This window comes from Bombina bombina, chromosome 10 (genome assembly GCF_027579735.1).
Source record: "Bombina bombina isolate aBomBom1 chromosome 10, aBomBom1.pri, whole genome shotgun sequence".
Taxonomy (NCBI): domain Eukaryota; kingdom Metazoa; phylum Chordata; class Amphibia; order Anura; family Bombinatoridae; genus Bombina; species Bombina bombina.
The window spans coordinates 45467379-45482842 of record NC_069508.1 but is presented as its reverse complement, the minus strand read 5'-3'; the positions used below and the strand labels follow the sequence as shown (position 1 = coordinate 45482842).

Sequence of the window (15464 nt, the reverse complement as noted above, 5' to 3'; positions counted from 1 at the left end):
CCCTCATGGGTGATAGTGACAACGGACGCCAGTCTACTAGTGGTGCAGTCTGGAATTCCCTGAAGGCTTTGGTTGTGTCGACTCGGACAAAATCCCGACTGTGGCTTACATCAATCATAGGGGAGGAACATGGAGTTACTTAGCGATGACAGAAGTATCCATGATAATTTGGTGGGCGGAGGCTCACTCTTATCTGTCAGCAATCTACATCCCAGGAGTGGACAATTGGGAAGCAAATTTTTTGAGCAGACAGTCGTTTCATCCGTGGGAATGGGAACTCTATCCGTAGGTCTTTGCCACTCTGATTATCAGATGGGGCAGACCAGAGCTGGGTCTTATGGCATCTCGTCAGAACGCTAAGGTCCCGCGTGGCCTTGCAGGACTTGGTATGCCGTTCTTGTGGACATGTCCTCTCTGCCATCGTGGAAGCTTCCATTGAGGCAGGACCTTCTCATTCAGGGACCCTTCCATCAATCGAATTTCTCTACAACTGACTGCTTGGAGATTGAACCCTTGATTTTTATCTAAGCGAGGGTTCTCTGATTCAGTCATTGATACCTTGATTCAGGCATGTAAGCTGGTTACTTGAAAGATTTTCCATAAGATATGGCGTAAATATCTTGGTGCAAATCCAAGGGCTACTCATGGAGAGGGAGGTAAGTAGTGAGGGGATGGGGTCAAGGGGACAGGTGGTGAGGATAGTATAAGGGCAGAAACTTAATCCTCAACAGGGGCAAAAAAGCTAAATTTATGGCTGTTTTGGATGATTGTGAGATTTTGAGGGGGTGGAAGACCGGTAGTATGAGCTGATTTCAGTTCTGGAATCTATTTTGCTGTTGAAGTAGCTGGCAAAATCTTGGAGTGGGCGGAGAAGAGTATTGAATGTGGAGAACAGAAAGTAGAGAAGTAATGTTGCTTATATTGATTAAAAGCAGAATAGTAAGAGTTCAAGATGAACTTACAGTGAAGAAAGTCAGCACTCCGAGATTTCCTCCAGTGTCGCTCAGCAGTACGGGAACATCTGCGGAGGTACTGTCAGGAGTATGCCAGGGCTGAGGGAGTGTTTTCTGAACTATGGTAGGTGGGGCCAGGTTATCAAGGACCAATCTAAGGGTGGAGTTATAGTGGCAGATGGATTAGGCTGAGACTTCTTTTGGGAGAAAGGTTCAAGCGGTAGTGCCTTCTGTTTAGATTACCTGTCTTGTCCCTCCCTTATGTGTCCTCTAGCTTGGGTATTCCCAACTGTAATTGATCCATGGACTCACCGTGTCTTAAAGAAAAAGTTTACCTAATTTATTTCTTGACACGGAAAGTCCACGGCCCTCCCTGTTTTTAGACTTATTTTTTATATCTAATTCTCTGCACCTTGTCTTTCCTTTTCTCGTTTTGTGGGACGGGAAGTGATACTTAACAGCTTTGCTGTGGTGCTCTTTGCCGCCTCCTGCTGGCCAGCAGTTATAATCCCAACAGTAATTGATGATTATCTGTGGAATCGCTGTCGAAATTTCAGGTAAACAAATTTTGTTTAGCACTGAAAATCCTGCAAATTAGGTCATCAATACCCAGAAGTAATCTCTAAACGCCAACACTTGCATTTTGCAATTATTTATACATGCAACTTGACGTATACTATTGATGAATATCAGACTGTTACTGTAAGTTTGAATCCTAACAAATAGTGCCTAATCAAGGACCCCAGTTTTCAAACCATTCCTAAGGCCTGATTTTGAGGTTATCTAAAGTTTTTTTTTTTTAAGGCAATCCGGCAAATCTGGTCTGTTAGGGAGGCATGAGGACAGGTTTGAAACCCATTGGTCTAAGACGAATCAAGCAAAGGCACCTAATACCTGTCATACTTTAGGCCCTCTAATGAAAATATCCTACAGCTGCTTGAAAACCTAAATTTGCTTTCATTTTTTATACAAAACCTCTGCAATGTACTCGCCTCTTTCTGTGTCTGAAAATTGTGGGTTTACAAATTAGGCTTGTGACTGCTTTTTGTACTTCCAAATAGGACCACAGCACGTTGTCTAATTGCAAAACAATTAATGTTTTGCTAATGAGTTGCTAGCTTTGTCAAGTCTGAATTGGATTCTTCAAATAGATGTTAACTGTCCTTTCAACATAGTGGGCGACAAATCTGTTTAAAATGTAGGGGCCAGACATACTTTTAGGAGACAGTGGAATTTGTATATATGTATGGAGGATAAGTTAGGGCTACTCATGGAGAGAGGGAGGTAAGTAGTGAGGGAATGGGGTCAAGGGGACAGGTAGTGAGGTGAGGATAGTATAAGGGCAGAAACTTAATCCTCAACAGGGGCAAAAGAGCTAAATTTATGGCTGTAGGTTTTGGATGATTGTGAGCTTTTGTTGGGGTGGGAGACCGGTAGTATGTTAGCTGATTTCAGTTCTGGAGTCTATTTTGTTGTTGAAGTAGCTGGCAAAATATAGGGGCCAGGCATACTTTTAGGAGACAGCGGAATTTGTATATAGATGTGTGGAGGATAAGTTAGGAGGCAGAGGTAAAATTCTAGGAGCCAGTGGCTCCCTGGGTTTGCCGAGCCCAGTTTATTTTCAAACGAGAGCTTTACTTCAGTATATCAATACTTATTTTTATGATCTAGTGAAAGATGCTGCCGAGGAAGAACGCCGCAATGAAGCACGGAAAGAGCAGCAGAAGCGCAGGAGGGAGAAGTTAATTGAGAAATATGGAGATGGATACTGGTAAGAATGCCTTATTCTTATGACTTAAAAGGATTGTTTTTTTGCTAGTTGCTTGCAGTGTACTTGAATATTAACATTGAACTATATTAGGTTTATATAATTGAAATATAGTGGGTCAAATTGCCAACGTATTTGTTACTTATTGGTACTTGTTACTTAACTGGTAGGTTTATTAGGCATGTGAATTCAGTATCCAGAGGCAAACTTATGCTGAATATGGTGGCAGCCAGCAGCATTTGGTTATTTGTGAAATTGCAACACACTTTGTTGTGCAAATCCAGATCTTAGTGTTGCACTTTCACAAGAAGAAATCTGGCCCCAGATTTTTAAACTGATGAATGAAGGTGGCCTTTATTTTTAGTGATGGTAAATCCTAGATTTTGGAATCTCTAGGATTTACCATCACTTTAAGCCAATATTAAGCTATAATCCACTAACGCGATTAAACAAGTTGATTTAATAATTATGTTCAACAAATGTTGCCAAGAAATGTAAGCCAGCAGCATTTGGTTATTACTTAATTGCAACACACTTCGTTGTGCAAATCCAGATCTTAGTGTTGCCGTTTCACAAGAAGAAATCTGGCCCTGGATTTTTAAACTGATATATGAAGGTGGCCTTTTTTTGTGATGGTAAATCCTAGCTTTTTGAATCTCTAGGATCTGCCATCACTTTAAGCAAATATTAAGCTATAATCAACTAATTACACAATTTAACAAGTTGATTTAATTATTTGTAAAACAAATGTTGCCAGAAATGTAACTTGCTTTGGATGGCTTTTCTTTCATAAATAACAGAACTCGATGTATTGCACTGTTTCCACCCTTCTACTTAATGCCACCAGCTGGCAAGATGTTCTGTTGAGAACATTGTAGTGCAATGCTTTGTTTAACCTCAATTGGGACTAATCGGTTAGTGAGACTTTTTATCTAAGTAGTAAAATATATTACTCATCTGTTGTACAGATACCTTTATATTTTACTGTTGGAATTTCTAACTAATACTTTGATATGTAAAGGAAATTCCTAAATTGTCCTAGGATCACTAAAACAAGAAAGAGGCTCTGGTCATGACCTGATCAATAAGATTCCAAAGTAGTCCAAAGGAACTTCTGGCATATTAATGTTTTTGTGCAAGACCATGTTTGTAATTCAAAATCTCTTTAGGATGGCATTCACATGTTCGTTTTGCAAATTTCGATCTTTTGATGAGAAAGGCACAGAAGAACATTTAAATAGTGATTTCCACAAGGAAATGCTAAATCATATTCAGAAGCAAACAAAGATTGACCAGACTGCTGTTGACTTTCTTCATGTAAGTAGGATTTTTCTTTCAGTGTGCTGTCCAAACAATCCATAGCTATATTTATCCCAAACTTTGGTGTGTATCAGATGGTTTAACAGGCAACTGACTAACATAGAACATACTATCGTTTTTTATAAGGAGAGTATTGTAAATAAGTACAAGAAAATAGCAGCTCGCAAAGCTTCTTCTCCGAGTGACTCTGCAAACCAAGTGGAAAAAGATGTGATGGAAGGTATGTAAACCTAGTGCTGGGCAGGATTTTTTGTTCAAATGCACGAGTCTCATACTAACCATATACTGTTTTGAAAGGACATGGGAGAAAGTTAGTGTATTAAAGCAGCAGTTTAACCTTTTGCAAGCAAGAGTCTGAAATGGATGTGTATGCACAATTTATACTGCAGTATTTTATGCTGCTCTGGCTGCTGGGCAAGTCCCTCATTTGTATTGATATGCAAGAACAAACTTTAATATTTAGCACAGGGTAATATAGCTCTAGCTCTATTAGCTCTTGCCCTTTATTTGCATCAAAGTTCCTTGGTTAAACTCATAGTCCCCATTCTTTACTTTTTAGGTATTACGAATGAGGATCACATGCTCAGAGTTGAGATGGTGCACTGCAATGCCTGCAATATTTATGTTCCTGGTTTACGTATTTCTGTACAGTTGCATCTGAAATCTTCTCAACATTTAAAGAACAAAGCGGTAAGACCATATAACTGTTCCTAACCTGTATGTAAACTGAACTTTAATATCCATCACAGCAGTGCTTATCTTTGCATTTGATTAAAGGGACCTGAAACCCAAAATTTCCAATTTAATTTTATCAAATTTGCTTATGTTTTGTTGAAGATAGGTAGCATGCACATGTCTAAATTAGTACGTAACAGGAAATGGTACTGCCATCTCTAGTGCTCTTGCTAATGTATAACATTGTTGCAGATACGCGCACACTCCTGACCTTTTCAGCATTTCAACAAAGGACAAGAAAACAAAGATAATTTGATATTAGAAGCACACATTATTTTTAAATCTAATTCTAACAAATGTGAAATGTTATATTTATGATCCTGATAAACATAATTTTTTTTTAAAATCATTTCTATGAAGCACCTACACATCTAAATGTAAACTTTCTTTTACAGACCTACAGGGAACAAATAAAGCGATCAAGCATTTCGACGGCTACTAGTATCTTGAGCAATCCAGTTGTGAAGGCACGATATGAAATGTTCTTGAAGGTAAGGAGATCTTGCTTTCAGGTTTAATGCCATGTCAGCACAAATTGAGACTATGAATGACTTGCGTTTTTTTTTTTTATATAAAAGTTGAAAAATATCAGCTAATTTTAGCTTAAAGGGACAGTCTAGGCCAAAAAAACTTTCATGATTCAGATAAAGCATGTAATTTTAAACAATTTTCCAATTTACTTTTATCACCAATTTGGCTTTGTTCTCTTGGTATTGAAAGCTTAACCTAGGAGGTTCATATGCTAATTTCTTAGACCTTGAAGCCCACCTCTTTCATATTGCATTTTAACATTTTTTACCACTAGAGGGTGTTCATATTTCATATAGATAACACTGTGCTCGTGCAGTAATCTGGGAGCAGGCACTGATTGGCTAGACTGCAAGTCTGTCAAAAGAACTGAAAAAAGGGGTAGTTTGCAGAGGCTTAGATACAAGATAATCACAGAGGTTAAAAGTATATTATAACTGTTGGTTATGCAAAACTGGGGAATGGGTAGTAAAGAGATTATCTATATTTTAAAACAATAAAAATTCTGCTGTAGACTGTCCCTTTAAAGGGGGGACACTGAACACAAATTTTCTTTTTTTTTTCTCTGTATCTATTTGAAAAGCAAGAATCTTAAGTTTAGATGCTGGCCCATTTTTGGTGAAGAGCCTGGGTGGTTCTTGCTGATTGGTGGATAAATTTACCCACCAATAAACGAGCATTGCCCAGGGTCTAAACCAAAAAATTGTCTGGCACCTTAGCTTAGATACCTTTCAAATAGAGCAATAAAACAATGAAAAATTAATAGGAGTAAATTAGAAAGTTGCTTAAAATTGCATGCTCTCTGAATCACAAAATACATTTTTGGGTTGTGTCCATTTAATATTGGCTAAAATTCCAGCCAGGTCGGTAAAATCAGCTGGTTGGTGTGACCATTAAAACATTTTTTTATCCTAACCCAGTCCTCAGACGCCTTACTCAGCCCAGATATTCATGTATATCTTAACTAGAGCGCAAGTGACATTAGCTGATGAGTGAGTTGATAGTTTCACCTGTGCTCTAGTTAAGATAATGAATATCTGGCTTGAGTAAGGCTCCTGAAGACTTGGTTTAGGAAACTGTTTGTACATTCATGTTTTACCTGCCTTTCATAGGGACACTAAAGCTCAAAATAACCCCTTAAAAAAGAAAACCCTCAACGGCCAGTGATGCGTTTCTTTTTTTTTATTTTATTAAAAAAATTAGATTCAAAATAGGATACCCATATGTATCCAAAGATTACATCAATGACTGTTATTCATAACAAGTGAGCCAAAGAGGTTTCTATAGTCTATTTAACAAGATAGTGGCAAGGAGAATATAACACGACGAAAGAGGGGGAAAAAAGGTAAAGGAGTTTTTCCCCCCCCCCCCCCCCCCCCCCCCCTTAGAATTGTGTATATTTACCTCTATCTCCCACACCGCCCACACACGGCAACCTTTTTATAATTGAATGTTAAGGATTTTTCTATACAATTAATAAAGGTTTTATCTTGGCTTAGAACAAAGTCCCTCCAGATTTTTATATACGAGTTGTCCTTTTTTTTTTTTTTTCTCTAACCTATAGTCATGAGCCGCCACTAATGCAGTATCGATTAGAGCATTTTTTGCTTCCTTGACCGAGGGGACTTGAGGTTTAATCCAATTAATAAACAAAAGTTTTCTAAGATTAAGTATGGAAGTTAAAATGAATTTTTCCGGTTTAATATGATCCATTAAGGGATGTTCTAAACAGATCTGAGGAAATAGATGGAGTAATTTGTGCACATAGTTTTTTACTTGCAAAAAATAAAACTTGCACTTATTCTGTACTGTAGGCAAGACTTTTTGAAATTCCAAAAAGTTATACAGACTCTTAGCCTTAAAATAAAAAAAACTCTGCAATAGAGAGCTTTAAAAGGTGACCGGGAGCTAAATATGTTAGTTGAATTGCCTAGTGGAAAAAACAGTTGCCTTGAATGGGCAGCCATTTAGAAGTAGTAGCTGATTGGCCAATTAGCCTCATGGTTTTTCTCCACACATAAAATGTCTTTGAAAAGGGGATGGTTAACAATTGTCTTACCTAAAATGTTTGGTGCGTGTACTATAAACCCCATAGAATGTGGGTAACAAATCTCTTCCTCTAGATATCTATCAAAGTTTAAATGACTGAAAATGCCAGTCTATTGGAAAACATAGTAACGTTGCTAAATTATACCATTCCACATTGGGCAGGGCTAAGCCACCTCCCATATATGGTTGGTATAGTGCCTCTAGAAAACCTTTAACAGCCAGTGATGTACATGGTATACATTGTGCTCATTAGGGGTTAAACTTACATTATTTAGAGCACGCTTTTTTAAGACTCAAATTTGTACACATTTTGATGTATAATCTCATTACGTGAACTCTTCCTGAGGTTCCAACTCCTACATGTCTGACTGGCTAATGGCTGTCACATAATACAGGTGGGGGCAGCAAATTGATTTTTAAACAAGCAGATTACTCACATTTTAAAATTTTATTAAAGGGACAGTATACACTCATTTTCATATAACTGCATGTAATAGGCACTACTATAAAGAATAAGATGCACAGATACTGATATAAAAATCCAGTATAAAATGGTTTAAAAACGTACTTGGAAGCTTTCATTTTAGCTCTGTTGAAAAGGTAGTTGGAAAGCCCACTGCAAGTGGTAAATAAGACACTCCCCCTCCCCCTTTTGCATACACAACAGGAGCAAGCTGGAGAAGGTAGCTGACGGTATTCAAATAAAACTTTGGGACTTGGTTAGGAGTCTGAAAATCAGAGCAATGTTATTTAAAAATAAGCAAAATTATACATTTCTCTTGTAAGGTGTATCCAGTGCACGGATCATCCATTACTTGTGGGATATTCTCCTTCCCAACAGAAAGCTGCAAGAGTATCACCCACAGCAGAGCTGTCTATATAGCTCCTCCCTGACTGCCACCTCCAGTCATTCTCTTGCAGCTCTCGACAAGGGAAGTCGCATAGAGAGATGTGGTGACTTAGTGTAGTTTATCTTAAATCAAAAGTTTATTTTTAAATGGTACCGGAGTTGTACTGTTTTTTTTTTACCTCAGGCTGAAATTAGAAGTGTTTTGCCTGAGGTTTTTGATGATCTTAGCAGGTTGTAACTAAGATCCACTGCTGTTCTCACACATAACTGAAGAGTATGGGAAAAACTTCAGCTGGGAGAACGGCTTGCAGAATAAACTGCCTTGAGGTATGTTCAGTATATTTTTTTCTACATAGATAATAAGTCTAGAAAATGCTGACAGTGCCTGATATATTTGAGGTAAGACTGATTGCAGTGATTTAATAATGACTGGCATCATGCTTGCAGTAAAGGGTTATTTTCATGTTAATTGCTCTAATAACTTAGTATGTGAAACGTTTACATGTATTATAAGGAACGTTTTTTACTAAGGGTGATGAATCTTTATTTGGGGCCTAGTCTTTCCACATGGCTGTTATTTGACTCCTAGGAGTAGTTTTTTAGGCCCTCTGACTCTCAGTGCATGGTGGGAGGGGCCTATTTTCGCACTCTAATTGCGCAGTAACTTTTCAACTCAGACATCCAGCTTCCCTGAAGGAGTCCCCTGACATATTGGACCTAGTTTTATGGGAAGGTAGGAGCCACAGTAGAGCTGTGGCAGTTTGCCTGTGACTTATGACGGTTTTGCCATTTTTTGACTGTTTTTGAGCCTGTGGGGTTAATCATCAATTTGCAAGTGGGTGCAAATACACTGTTTTGCAGTTTTTCTTTGTTTTTTTTTTCTCAAAGGCACAGTACAGTTTTTTTATATTCTGCTTTTTTACATTAAAGTGTTTTCAAAGATTGCTGGTCTCATTACTAGTCTGTTAAATGTCTGATATAGAGGAAACTCCTTGTTCATTATGTTTAGAAGCCATTGTGGAACCCCCTCTTAGAATGTGTACCAAATGAACTCTCCCCACGTGTCATAACCTATGACTCCCGCTCAAGAGGCGCCAAGTACATGTAGAGCGCCCATAGCGTTTACCTTACAAGACAAGGCAGCAGTTATGAATAATACCCTTACAGCGGTATTGTCTAAACTACCAGGGTTACAAGGAAAGCGAGACAGCTCTGGGGCTAGAAAAAATACAGAGCACTGACGCTTTAGTAGCTATGTCTGATATCACCTCACAATATGCAGAAGCTGAGGAAGGAGAGCTTCTATCTGTGGGTGATTTTTCTGACTCGGGAAAGAATTCAACCTGATTCTGATATGTCTACATTTAAATTTAAGCTTGAACACCGCGTGTTGCTCTGAGGTTTTAGCTGCTCTGAATGACACTGACACCATTTATCCATTGTGTAGATTGGATAAATACTATGCAGTGCCTCTTTACGCTGATTCTGAATACCTAAGAGGTTTTCAGAAATTACTAAGGAATGGGATAGACCAGGTGTACCGTTCTCTTCCCCCTCCTTTTTTTAAAAAGATGCTTCCCATAGATGCCACTACACGGGACTTACGGCAAACGGTCCCTAAGGTGGACGGAGCAGTCTCTACCCTAGCTAAGCGTACAACTATCAGTCGAGGACAGTTGTGCTTTCCTAGATCCAATGGATAAAAAGTTATAGGGTTACCATAAGAATGTTTATTCAACTGGGTTTTATTCTCCAGCCTCTTGCATGCATTGCACAAACACGCAAGCAGTGCGCTCTTTATTGCCCTCATCGCATAAGAGTAGTACGTCTGGTATTCGGCACACAGGAGAGTGGGGATGATGTCTGAGTCACATGAACCAGTAAGGGAACAGCGGCGTATCCGTCCTATTCGCCTGACAAATGGGTAATCCAGAATACAAGAGTTCCAATGCCGGTTTAAGATAAAAAGTTCCAACTTTATTATTCATGCACTTAAAAACATCAAAAGGCAAAGTACAGTCCAGCTAAAGCACAGCACAAACTGACCAAGACTCACATTAAAATGATACACATCAAATCAAAAGGGAGGAAAGCTGCGCTCCTCATGCAGCAGACATGTTTCGTGCTTGCCAAGCACTTGTTCACTGCTTGCATGCATTGCCCCTGTCGCTGCTGCTGCGGCCTTCTGGTTTGAGTCTCTGGAAGAGGTAGAAACCCCATTGGATGATATACTTGACAAGCTTAAAGCTCTTAAGCTAGCCAATTCATTTGTTTCTGATGCCGTTGTTCATTTAACCAAACTAACTGCTAAGAACTCAGGTTTTGCTATCCAAGCGCGTAGGGCGTCATGGCTTAAATCCTGGTCTGCTGACATTACTTCAAAGTCTAAGCTTCTCAACATTCCCTTCAAGGGGCAGACCCTATTCGGGCCCGGACTGAAGGAGATCATTTCTGATTACTGGAGGAAAAGGTCACGCTCTTCAACAAATTAAGGACCAAACAGACTAATTTTTGTGCCTTTAAAAACTTCAAGACTGGCGCAGCATCAACTTCCAAACAAGAGGGAAATTTTGCCCAGTCCAAGCCAGTCTGGAGACCTAACCAGGCTTTTAACAAAGGAAAGCAGGCCAAGAAGCCTGCTGCTGCCTCTTAAGACAGCATGAAAGATCAGCCCCCGATCTGGTAGGGGGCAGACTTTCTCTCTTCGCCCAGGCTTGAGCAAGAGATGTCCAGGATCCCTGGGCATTGGAAATTGTGTCTCAGGGATACCTTCTGGAATTCAAAGCTTCTTCCCCAAAAGGAAGATTTCACCTCTCACAATTATCTGCAAACCAGATAAAGAGGCATTCTTACATTGTGTAGTGGCTCAGTGTATGGAAGTAATTGGCTTAATGGTAGCGACAATGGACAGTGCCGTTTGCCTGCCTACATCTCAGACCGCTACAACTCTGCATGTCAGTGGAATGTGGATTACAGATTTGTCCCCTCTACTAAATCTGGATCAAGAGACCAGGGATTCTCTTCTCTGGTGGCTATTTCGGGTCCATCTGTCCAAAGGTATGACCTTCCACAGGCCAGATTGGACAATAGTAACAGATGCCAACCTTCTGGGGTGCAGTCTGGAAATCCCTGAAGGCTCGTGGACTCAGGAGGAGCCTCTCCTTCCGATAAACATTCTGGAACTAAGAGCGATATTCAATGCTCTTCAGGCTTGGCCTCAGCTAGCAGCATTGAGGTTCATCAGATTTCAGTCGGACAACATCACGACTGTAGCTTACATCAACCATCAAGGGGGAACAAGGAGTTTCCCTAGCAATGTTGGAGGTTTCAAAGATAATTCTATGGGCGGAGATTGGGGTGCAGTCTGGAACTCCCTGAAGGCTCAGGGATCGTGGACTCAGGAGGAGACACTCCTTCCAATAAATATTCTGGAAGAGCGATATTCAATGCTCTTCAGGCTTGGCCTCAGTTATCAACTCTGTGGTACATCAGATTTCAGTCGGACAACATCACGACTGTGGCTTACATCAACCATCAAGGGGGAACAAGAAGTTCCCTAGCGATGTTAGAAGTCTCAAAGATAATTCGCTGGGCAGAGACTCACTCTTGCCACCTATCAGCTATCCATATCCCAGGTGTAGAGAACTGGGAGGCGTATTTTCTAAGTCGACAGACTTTTCATCCGGGGGAGTGGGAGCTCCATCCGGAGGTATTTGCAGTTGATTCAACTTTGGGGCAAACCAGAACTGGATCTCATGGCGTCTCGCCAGAACGCCAAGCTCCTTGTTACAGGTTCAGGTCCAGGGATCCCAAGGCAGCGCTGATAGATGCTCTAGCAGCGCCTTGGCCCTTCAACCTGGCTTATGTGTTTCCACCGTTTCCTCTGCTCCCTCGTCTGATTGCCAAGATCAAACAGGAGATAGCTTCGGTGATTTTGATAGCACCTGCGTGGCCTCGCAGGACTTGGTATGCAGATGTGGTGGACATGTCGTCCTTTCCATCATGGACTCTGCCGCTGAGACAGGACCTTATACTTCAGGGTCCTTTCAACCATCCAAATCTAATTTCTCTGCGTCTGACTGCTTGGAGATTGAACACTTGATTTTATCAAAGCTTGGTTTCTCAGTCGGTCATTGATACCTTAATACAGGCACGAAAGCCTGTCACCAGGAAAATCTATCATAAGATATGGTATAAATATCTTCATTGGTGTGAATCCAATGGTTACTTGGAGTAAAGTCAGGATTCCTAGGATATTTTTTATCCAAGAAGGATTGGAGAAGGGTTTATCAGTTCCTTAAAGGGACAGATTTCTGCTCTGTCTATTTTGCACAAACGTCTGGCTGAGGTTCCAGATGTTCAGGCATTCTATCAGGCTCTGGTTAGAATCAATCCTGTGTTTAAACCTTTTGCTCCGCCATGGAGTTTAAATTTAGTTCTTGAAGGGGTTCCGTTTGAACTGTTGCATTCCATAGATATTAAGCTCTTATCTTGGAAAGTTCTTGAAAAGGCTCAGAGTTTCGGAGTTCTGCTTTACAATGCGATTCCCCTTATCTCATTTTCCATGCAGATAAGGTAGTGTTACGTACCAAACCTGGTTTTCTGCCTAAGGTGGTATCTAATAAAAATATCAATCAGGAGATTGTTATGCCTTCACTATGTCCTAATCCTTTAAAGAAGGAACGTCTATTACACAATCTTGACGTGGTTCGCGCTTTAAAATTTTATTTACAAGCTACTAAAGATTTTCGTCAAACATCTGCATTGTTGTCTACTCTGGACAGAGGCCAAAAGGCTTCTGCAACTTCTCTATCTTTTTGGCTAAGTATAATCCACTTAGCTTATGAGACTGCTGGCCAGCAGCCTCCTAAAAGAATTACAGCTCATTCTACTAGAGCGGTAGCTTCCACATGGGCTTTTAAGAATGAGGCTTCTGTTGAACAGATTTGTAAGGCGGCGACTTGGTCTTCGCTTCATACTTTTTCTAAATTCTACAAATTTGATACTTTTGCTTCTTCGGAGGCTATTTTTGGGAGAAAGGTCTTATAGGCAGTGGTGCCTTCCGTTTAAGCGCCTGCCTTGTCCCTCCCTTCATCTGTGTCCTATAGCTTTGGTATTGGTATCCCACAAGTAATGGATGATCCGTGGACTGGATACACCTTACAAGAGAACACAATTTATGCTTACCTGATAAATTTATTCTTGTGGTGTATCCAGTCCACTGCCCGCCCTGTCATTTTAAGGCAGGTGTTTTTTATTTTTAAACTAGTCACCACTGCACCCTATAGTTTCTCCTTTCTCTTGCTTGTCTTCGGTCGAATGACTGGGGGTGGCAGTTAGAGGAGGAGCTATATAGACAGCTCTGCTGTGGGTGATCCTCTTGCAGCTTCCTGTTGGGAAGGAGAGTATCCCACAAGTAATGGATGATCCGTGGACTGGATACACCACAAGAGAAATTTATCAGGTAAGCATAAATTTTGTTTTTGTAAAAAAAAGTAACTTTATGGGCTTTATAAATCATCTACAAAACATTTATGCAACAAAAAATGTGTGTAATGGCCCTTTAAGCTATTGCATTTTTATTTGCTTGTTTGTTAAATTCTAATGTATTAATGGTCTTATCAATCTTGCTTGGGGTTTTTATCCTGATGTGGTATATTTTTTTTTTTTAAAGTTAAACTTTCATGATTCAAACAAAACATGCAGCAACTTTCCAATTTGCTTCCTTCACTTTGTATCCTTTGTTGAAAAGTTGGTTTGGCAGCAGCAATACATTACTGGGACCTTACTAAACACATTTGGTGAGCCTTTGATAAGAGGAATCACTGACTAGGTCTCTGCAGAGCATTCCTGAGTCTACCTACTTTGGTATCCACAAAGGAAAATAAACCGCAGTAAAAAAGGTCCATCAGCTGAACTCCACCCACTATTTGCAAAGCACAATCATAGTATAAATTCAGTGTCCACCTTTATTTAAAGGGGCAGTCATTTTGTTTCCACTCCTATTTTTAGATTTCTTAAAGGACCAGTTAATACAATATATTTGCATAATCAACAAATGCATAAGACAATGCAATAGCACTTAGTCTGAACTTTGAGTAGTAGATTTTTTTTTAAAACTAAATTGCAAAGTTATGTCTATTTCCACTCCCCCTGTACCATGTGACAACCATCAGCCTATCACAAATGCATATACATATATGCTGTGAATTCTTGCACATGCTCAGTAGGAGCTGGTGACTCAAAGTGTAAATATTAAAAGACTGCACATTTTGTTAATGGAAGTAAATTGGAAAGTTGTTTAAAATAACATGCTGTATCTGAATCATGAAGTTTAATTTTGACTTGAGTCCCTTTAAACAATGGAAGTAGCTGCAAGCTTTATTTTCAAGTCATAGAGTATCTTTACACCACTATATTGAGTACATTAACCCTTTGTTTTACTCCCTTAGGGTGAAAATCCCTTTGAGAATCGGGAAACTGATGTGACTGCTGATATGGACACTGGCGCTGAAGATGCAGAAGCAGCAGCTGAACCATTAAAGTCATAAATATTTCCTATGGTCATCAGTGACCGTTTAATATGATTAAAATGTTATCAAAGCAATGTTAATCCCATTTTTAATAGTTTTTAGTCTCCCCCCCCCCCCCCATAAAATATCATGTCTCTTGACTTATATTTTTTTTTCATTGTTTGGTAATTGAACATTTTTAGTTCCATTGTTCCAGTGAAGTTTTCTAGAATACACCTGAAAATACAGAACCCTCTTTGCCTGAATTGAAGCTTCTGTGTTTGTACATTTTAATTTCTAGCAAACTCTGACAAAAGCTGTGATCTGTTTTTGTTTCCACTTGTCGTTTAGATAATGCTGGTTTGATTAAAAATAAAGATCTTTTTGTTAATGTAATAGATCTGAAATATTTTTGTCCTATTTGTTACTGGAGATATGTACTGTGGGTTGTAGTCGTAGTTCTGGTTTAACCTAAAGATCACTAAAAGGCAAAGGTGGAAAGAGATGCTTCTCTTACCCTTAAATTCCTGTATCGCCTACTGCAATTTTTTTCTCATTTTGAAGCACAGCAGGTTTGCTCCGTCTGGGAGAGATCACTGTACCTCATTCAGACAAACCCCTGAAGTACTGGGCAGTTAACTGAGATTTAATGGCCCAAAAATATCTTTCTGACCCATGCAGTAGTGTGAAAAGTGAGACGGTTCAGCTTAGCGTCAAACGTCCTTACTGATAGCAGAAACAGACTTATA

General features: G+C 39.7%; 1 protein-coding gene across 1 annotated transcript in view; it reads left to right on the top strand.

The window, feature by feature from the left end:
• The window catches only part of LOC128641394 (DBIRD complex subunit ZNF326), a 45891-nt gene extending 30780 nt beyond the window's left edge, over positions 1-15111 (top strand). The window contains exons 5-10 of the mRNA XM_053694020.1: positions 2625-2724; positions 3891-4038; positions 4168-4261; positions 4601-4731; positions 5172-5267; positions 14656-15111. Of these exons, the coding sequence (XP_053549995.1) occupies positions 2625-2724; positions 3891-4038; positions 4168-4261; positions 4601-4731; positions 5172-5267; positions 14656-14754 (668 nt within the window). The 3' untranslated portion in view covers positions 14755-15111. The remainder of the gene's footprint in view (positions 1-2624; positions 2725-3890; positions 4039-4167; positions 4262-4600; positions 4732-5171; positions 5268-14655) is intronic.
• The last annotated feature ends 353 nt before the right edge of the window (positions 15112-15464 follow it).